The sequence below is a fragment of the Empidonax traillii genome, unplaced genomic scaffold (assembly GCF_003031625.1).
Source record: "Empidonax traillii isolate 1590-97213 ecotype Southwest subspecies unplaced genomic scaffold, ASM303162v1 scaffold1712:size70547, whole genome shotgun sequence".
Classification (NCBI taxonomy): Eukaryota; Metazoa; Chordata; class Aves; order Passeriformes; family Tyrannidae; genus Empidonax; species Empidonax traillii.
In genome coordinates, this window is record NW_020956905.1 from 62184 (window position 1) to 70547 (window position 8364).

Genomic DNA, 8364 nt, shown 5'->3' on the forward strand with positions numbered 1-8364 from the left:
GAGAATTTAAAACTAAAGAAAAATATTCACTGCCTGTTCTATGTTTTATCCTCCACCTTTTAAACATGCAGGAAAAAAGATGCTTTTGGCAAGGTCAGGCTGTGCTACTGTAATATCAAGCATATCTGCACATGATTTCATGTACCTAATGCCTCCCATAAACAGAATTTATACAGAGGAAGTAAAACCGGAAAAAGAGATCTCTCAGCCCAGTTTTTGTGGGGAAAAAAACCTACCCTGGACAGAAAGGGTTAAAAATGCAGCTGCTCTGCAGTATATTTATGGGCACACAGCCCACTTCATCCTCTCTCCTACTAAGAGACAATGTCCTGCTAAGATGCAGGTGAGACGACTTTCTAACCTTTAGCATCTCCTCGTGTATCCCATAATGCCCATAGGAGCTGAAGTAAACACCATCCTCATCCTCCTGAAGGTCTGCAATGGCACTGGACGACGAGCTGCTCCTGACATCTGTGCTCATCACAAAATCCTGGGCAAATTGTCTGTAATCAATTTGAAATACACCCTTGAGACGTGTTTATGGGACCGTGAAAAGGAGGTGGGGAGGGGGTGGAGGGGCGGGGGTGGGAGAGAAAGGGCTTGGAAGAGGGAAGGAATCCAGGCTGCTCAGGGGTTTGCCAACAATGGGCTCGGCTTTAGGTGTGCACATCCTCCCTCTGCAGGCTCCTCCGGGCTGCTGCACCACTGCAATCCCTGCTTTCTGCTTACAGCAAGCCATTATTCACGGTGGAACACTGGGATTTAGCTTCTATTTTTAAGGAAGGTTTCTCTGTGTTTTGCTCGCTGGCACCAGAGGTGCTCAAGGTGTTTCAGGCTGTGTGGTGCAGATAGGGACTCAACACAAACACCACAAGAACTACAGCCCACACAACAACCGTGTGACCACTGGGAGGTGGAAGAAAGCATTTTAAAACCGAGCGTGTGGATGAAAGCAAAACAGAGCTTAACGTTCAATTCAACACTTTAATTTCACTCTGCTTATTTTTCCTCCTCCGTGGTCTTGCATGGATTGTGCAAGCCTGGAGGAAAGAAAAGGAGGCTCCAGAGTGACCCTACTGTAACCTTTCAGCACCCGAAGGGGCTGCAAGAAATCTGGAGAGGGACTTTGGATAAGGACATGGAGTGACAGGACAAGGGGGAGTGGCTTTAAGCCGAAAGACAGTAGATTTAAATTGGATATTGGGAAGAAATTTTTTACCATGAGGGTGGTGAGGCCCTGGCACAGGTTGCCCAGAGAAGCTGCAGCACTTCCACACCCTGGAAGTCTTCAAGGCCAGCCTGGATGGGGCCCTGAGCAACCACGGCTGGAAGTAGACGACCTTTAAGGTCCCTTCTAACCCAAACCATTCCATGATTCTGTGTTCCCTTATTCCTCAAAGCAGGTTTGATGACAAAATACCCAAATCAAGGGTTTTATAATAAAACACAATTAGAGGTTGACAAGCAAACAGTTCATACTACACCCTCAAGGAAGTGAAAATCCTAACGTGCTTCAGCCAGACAATATTCCTCCAAGCTCTACAGCCCAAGAGCAACAAAACTTGCACCCTAAACCACCCCAAGGCCACCAACACTTACCTTTAGCCGTGATAATACTTTCTCAAATGGGAACTTGACACATAGAAGCTGTAGGTAACACCTTATTACCAGTACCATCTTTATAGAACACCACAACCAAAAAAAAACTATTTCACTCCTGGCATATCAAATACCTCTCTGCTCAACTAGTTTGGGTGGAAGAGAGAATATGGTAAGGGAATTTGTACTAAAATTCTGTCAGTATCAGAAACTTTCTATACTTGCCTGTACAGGTCTGGATCTTATTTTTAATACTGCTCTTTACTGTGGCAGTTTGCATTTTCCTTATTTTTAGATAAATATCTAAATGATAAAAATTTAAATTTAAAAAAAACAGATTCTATGACATATGATTAAGTATAATGAGCACTGTGTGAGATTTAAATTATTTTAGAGTTAAAATTCTTTAAAATGGATTCAGGTAATAGTTCCTCAAGCTGACGAAGGCAACAGAAGCACCAAAGAAACTCTAGAGACAGAGCTGCCCTCCAGTCTTTTTAATCAAGGAAAAAGGTAAATAAAGACAAAAGCCATAACCTCTGAACAGGTGACAGATTAAAAAATTCACCACATACAAGCCATGTTCTTATATCTTAGTTATACCTAGTGCCAGAGGAGAACTGATTTACAGAACTGTTACCATCTTTATTTTGCACAGGTTTACCTGAAAATATCTGCAGATGGTCCCCTTCTGTGGAGGAACCTCCAGCACAAACCAGTATCACAGTGAATTACAGCACATTAACTACTACAGTGCAACTGGTTCATCTGTCCATAATTTAAAGCTGTGCTGCTTCAGCAGATCTACATCTGGCTACTTCTGCTGCCAGACAAAGGAAGAGGCTGCGCTGACAAAGGAAAATTAAAAGGTTCCCTCTTAAGGGAGCAGGTAACTTGATATATTAACCTCAGAAAAATAATAAAAATCTGTAAGGCTGATTAAAGTTTGGAGCTCAAAAAAAAATCACTGCTGATGACTTGAAGCGGGTTTTTTGTTTTAAATGACAACGAATGGAACAAGAGGAAAACAAGAAGACACACAGGAAAAAAAAAAAAAGGCCAAGTTTTCAAAGCACAGTGCCAAATTTCTTTCATTCTTACTGTTTATGATCGATTCATGCATAATGTACCCAGAGGTATCAGAAAAGCACGGTGTGGTACGAAGTACAATTTGCAAAAGGCAAACCCAACTGAAGGCAAACCTCCCTACTTTTTAAATAAATAATTGTTCCCAGCTGAGATCTAAATACATTAATTTCTGTTGGTCTACTTAGTCACTTATAGCACCAAGTGTGTAATATCAAAATGTACAAACTCTCAGATGTATTTTACAAAACAAGGTTTTTGCCGATTTCCTCACGAAAGAACATGAATTATCTGTCCAAGTCTCCTAAACACAACTTCAGTTCTTCAGTGCCCAATCAGTGTAATCTTGAAATGGCACGTTTGTACAGGATTTAATCCTACGTGTCCCATTTTATCCATGAGCATCATCAATCCGTATTTTGCAGACCTCAAGACTAGAAGTGGCCTGTACAGCTTCGGGGATGTCCTCATTCCTGACTGTGACGAACTGAATATTTTTCCCACACCTAAGACTGAAAAGTAGCTGGAAAATGCTGATTTATTAATTTCACTGAGAGTTTCTCCAAGCTGTAAGTGGACTCTACCACCAACAACCATTGTTTGGAGAAAGTCTGGCAATGTCTACTGACCCTCTGCAACGCACAAGCCAAACCTGCAGTCCCAACGCCGAGTCAAGAGGTTACCGTCTACTACATCCCTGAATTTCTACTGTCTTCTCACCTGAAGCACACCAAACAGGAACACCCCAAAAACTTCAGTTCAAACACTTACTTCATTTTCTGAAGATCCTCCTGTGCTCTAGCCAAGGCTGCCTCTGCGGCTCTCGCTCTGCGTTCTGCGTGTTTCAACTGCTCAAGGAGCGCCGTGGTATCACTGAAACCATTACAGGGCACAGCGTTTGCAGGTTCACAAAGATCTTCTATATCTGATGAAATGAAGAGGGGTGGGGGGAAAAGAAACCACCTGCCAGTCATGTGTTGCTTCACAGGATATCATAAACATAAAATGGTATTTCTGTCTTCGGATGATTTGCAGAAGTGGGTTGTTTTACAGAAGAATTTAACTGAATTTAACAGGACTAACTGCAGAAACAATGCTACTCAGAAAAAGCAAATATGCTAGAAGCAAGCTCTGAGTCAATAAAGCAAATAAATCCCAAATTCGGGCTTCTTTAAATACCAGTGTTTGATTATTCATAGAAGAGACGTTTGGCTTAGAGTACAATTGAGTTAATTACAGTTCTATCCTCCATTTTTCCAATCACGTTATTCTGAGGCCAAAAGTGCCTCTTTACCATAGTAATGGTAAAAGGTAAGAAATTACATAAATTTAAAATGTCTTAGTAATTAGACACTGAATTTCACTAAAAAACCCCCAAATATCTACTCTTTTTAATCATGGAAGACTATTTGAGCCGTGGGACTGAAACAAAGCATCCAATATTTCAGAGGTTCAGCTCACCCTATAACCCCTAAACAACTGCAACTGGCACCTCAAAGCACCTCTAAAGTCGGCCAAAGAGCAGAGCAGGAGCTGATACAGGGAAACGTGAACGCTCTGTGAAGCAACCAACCCATGTCCTCTAGCAGGCACCATCTCTGCTGCCATGGAGCAGGGTTCACTTAGAAAGGGGAAAAAATGCATTCCAGAGTGTAGAGAGAAGAAAAAAAACCCACAAGCCTTTATAAGTACCTTATGGTTTAGCTGAAAGATGTGCAGGTGTGAAATGGAGAGCGGGAGGATCGCGGGCAGCAAAAATAATTCCAGAAGTCAAACTGAATTCTTTCAAGAACATCTGACCAAATGTCATGAGGGAGAAACTAAGGCTGCCTGTTCTGATCCCCAGAACCACGAAAGAATCAGGACTTCTGTAGTATCTTACACTGGGTTGGTCCAAAATAGAACTCGTATAAAAGATTTTTTTCAACAAGGCAAATTACTTGTGGCATACATTTCTGAATGAATGAATGAATGAATGCATCAGATTTTAAATATCATCTATTTAAATATCTTAATAGCGTGGAGCTTTAAAAAGCTTCACAAATCTCCCAGCGAAGCTTGGGTGGAACGTCTCTTTGACCAGCATAATTACTACACAGAGCACCTCTGCTATGACAATTTGCTACAATAAGCAGATAATAAAAAAGAGCTGTGGAAATCTCAGTCACTAAAAATCAATGCACAAAATGCAGTAAAAATATCAGAGTGCAACTGACTAACAGTGACACGATCTCTGACAAAACCTCATTTACCCTACAGTGCAGTACAGCCATACTGAAACAATACTTACCAAACTGAAGGAGGAGATCATCTTCTAGTTCTGGTTTGAGATATTCCTCTCCTTCCCAAGGCAGTGGACTGCTGAGAGAACTCAGATACGCTCCTGTTGGTTTCTAGACAGGAGAAGAGCACGTGAGGTAAGTCTCTTAGAAAACACCAGCCCTTCAGTTTCATTCAAGAAAAAAAGGCAAAACCCCGTTCTTTCACCCTTTTAAAATATACAGGGTGTCACTGAAGGAGCTTTGTAGCACAGGCTGAGAAAGCCCAGGCAGCTACAGCATCAAGGAGTTCAAATAAAGTACTGACAGACATTGAAGGACACTGGCAGTATCCTCTCCTGTTTGCATCCAGCCAGTTAATACTTAGTCAAGAAAGAAAAGATGAGATTCTGGACTTCAATTTTTGCCTTCCTGTGTTTACTCTGCATAAACAGTTATGCATTAAGTAACCATTTGAGGATTTAAGTTAAAAAGTGCTTTACAAGGTAAGATGGTATTAAGTTTAAACCTAAACTTCTAGGGAACAACCAAGGAACATGCTTCAAAGTCACAGAACACACAAAATATACCCAGGCCTATCTTAAAACTGTAGGTTCCCGTGAGCTTTCCTGATTCTTGGCATCATTTTAGCAGAGATTAAAGTTCTGTAGCCTGAGGGATCAGGTGTTGTCCTTACTACGTAGGGGTCTGGCCAGCTCACACCCTCAGGAAACACTCTTTTACACCAACACACAGGCAAGGACTGAGAAACTTCAATTATTGAGAAGCGAAGCCACTTCTGAAGCAAGACAGCCAAGGCCAAGACAAATTAACAAAACAAGATATTACACAGCACAGAGGCTTTTTGCAAGCCTGAACATCCTGTTCTGAAAACAATAAAACTCACATATATTAAGTACACTTTAAATTAAAACAGCCTCGTATCTAAAGACACCAATCAACAGCTGTTTTAATTGCTGCGATTTCTTATTTCCAGAACCACAGCACAAAATCTCGTGCAGTTATTAAAAAAGGGCAAACTGAAAGCACAGCACCTTGACTCCCTATTCTCCAGACACAGATTACAGAAGCAGTATGGAGCACACCTACCTTTAATCTGATGAAGTTGATTAGCTTAATGTATCCATAAAAATCGAGTCCTAAGAGGAAAAAAAAAGAAAGAAAAAAGGGAAAGAGTTTGCATTACAGAAAAGTACACATACTTTACAATTAAACGAATACTAATTGCTTGTTCAAGTGGCCAGCTTCCCCTTGCCTTGGGGTGTACATCACTATCTAGTGCAGTATTCCTATCTTAAGCCTGTCATCTATGGTTTTCTTCTCCTTAGGATTAAACCAGGAAATTCTCACCCTCAGGACAAATACATTTGCCACAAATTAAGAATGGAACATTTCCAACTGGGGACTATGAACAGGGATTTCATTCATTTGGCAAGCAAGTCCTTCAGGACAGCCCTGCTGATATTTTAGGCTCTTGTTCATTTTTAGCTTTCTGCTTAACAGAATTTAAATTGGTTCTACTCATCAAGAATACATACCAACATTGATTTAAAATTGCCACCTAGGCAGAAATAACAGTGGTTTAAGTATAAATAAGTACTCTCCCCAACAAGAGCAAAGATAAACCCAAAATATTTACCTTGGATTTTAGACAGAAAACAGAGCAGATCTTACAACTTCACAGGCAGGTTTCTAAATGCCTCACATAGTTGCCATCCTCTCATCTCACACGCTCCTTTTCAGCAAACACTCTTAAAGCAGCATTTCTCCAACACTCTTTGCCTTCCCCTGCTTTCCACTTTTCCTCTATATGCACTAAAATACATATTCCAGGCTCAAGTCGTGAAAAAAAAACTTACCATGTTTCTGGATCACATCACTAACATTAAACTCGTGCTCTGTTTTGCAGTGGGAGAACACAACTTCAGCAGAACTGAACCACCTGTAAAAAACAAATTATTAAACGTGCAATATCAACGCATTTAGGAGTCCTAATTTCTGAGTTCTCTGTGCTCTCTTCTGACCTGCTAGGCAATATATTCAGAACACAGGTTCCCCCTCATTCATGTGCCTCACAAAGAAGCTTTCACCTTGTTTACCAAACATTTTGAAACAAAAGACAATAAACAGAAAAATTTTGTTTGACAAAGCCACAAAGCCCGGCGAACTTTCAAAAAAACGCCTGGAGAGCAGAGGCTGCGTTAAAGCTGAAATCTAAGAACCACATACAGGAGGTGGGTGGGTCGGCTGGATCTGCTGCATCCAAATAAAAATCCTCAGCTATTTACTGGCAATGAGACAAGATGATGTTAAGGAGAAGAAGAGTTTAAAAAAAAGGAAAGAGAAAAGCCTCCACACTGCTCCAGGGTGAGGGGAGGGGATTACTTTCTTTTCCATGTTATCCTCTCCATCACTCTGCATCAAACACACCTTTGGCTCAGTCAACAAGCTTTAGCTTAAGAGAGTAAGTCTGGGACCTGGAGCTGAAGTGGGGCTGGAAAGGGCTGCCAAAGGGAAGTGTGGGCTGCAAAACAGAACTTTTTCATCTGGGCAGGGGCAGGTTTTGGTTTGTTGGTGATTTTATGTTTGTTTGTTTGTTTTGGGGGGGGCATTATTTGTTTGGGGGATTCGTGGTTTTGTTTGTTTGTTTAACAAAACCTCCCCCTGGAACTCGGGTAAGGGCTGTGTTGGGAAGTACAGGACTCAGTCTGTTACACACACACACGCGTGGTTATACCTCTACAGAAGCGCCTCCGTGAAACGCGCATCGTGGAGCAGCCTTAAGGGACGCGGGGCGATTTCAGATGCCACGGAGCACGGCTGAAACCTGGGATGAGTTACCTCCCTGGCGTGGCTGCCTGCCGCGAACCCAGCCTGGGCCCAGCTCAGAAGAGCCCAGCTCAGCCCAGCCCACCCCAGCCCAGGCGGGCGCACCGAGAGCGCACCGCGGCGTGTCCCCCTCCCACCTCCCCACCCCGCGCCTGCTCCTTACCCATCGCAGAAGAGGCAGCGTGTCCTCTGCCCCACGGCAGCGTCGTCTTCTTCTTCCTCCTCCTCCTCCTCCTCCCAGGGCTCCTCGCCGTCGGACAGCGCGGGCATCTCCTCATCCCGCCCCGTGTCCGTCTCCATCTCCATGTTCCGCCCCCCCCCACCCACACGCGCGGCGCTTCCGCCCGCGGCCGGCGGGGCGGGGCGGGCGCCTCGCGCGCCCCCTGGCGGGGCCCGCCGGGCATGGCGGGCGCTGAGGGAGGGACGGGCCCGCCCCGGCGGTCCGGCCGTGCCTTTTTTAACGTAGCTTTGAGCTCTCGTAGCTAATTTTTTTTTGCTCTTTCGGCAGTTAGTCTGTTTTTTGTTTGTTTGTTTGTTTTGTGGTGGTTTTTTTTTTTTTTTTTTTTTTTTT

The 8364-nt window shown here is 43.2% G+C and overlaps 1 protein-coding gene across 1 annotated transcript in view; it reads right to left on the reverse strand.

Annotated features, from left to right (window-relative positions):
- Positions 1-8135, reverse strand: part of PRMT3 (protein arginine methyltransferase 3) — a 53210-nt gene extending 45075 nt beyond the window's left edge. The window contains exons 1-6 of the mRNA XM_027908437.1: positions 7957-8135; positions 6824-6906; positions 6054-6103; positions 4976-5078; positions 3457-3610; positions 362-503 (exon numbers count right to left, since the gene is read on the reverse strand). Coding sequence (XP_027764238.1) covers positions 362-503; positions 3457-3610; positions 4976-5078; positions 6054-6103; positions 6824-6906; positions 7957-8099 — 675 coding nt within the window. The 5' untranslated portion in view covers positions 8100-8135. The remainder of the gene's footprint in view (positions 1-361; positions 504-3456; positions 3611-4975; positions 5079-6053; positions 6104-6823; positions 6907-7956) is intronic.
- Positions 8136-8364: the final 229 nt, after the last annotated feature.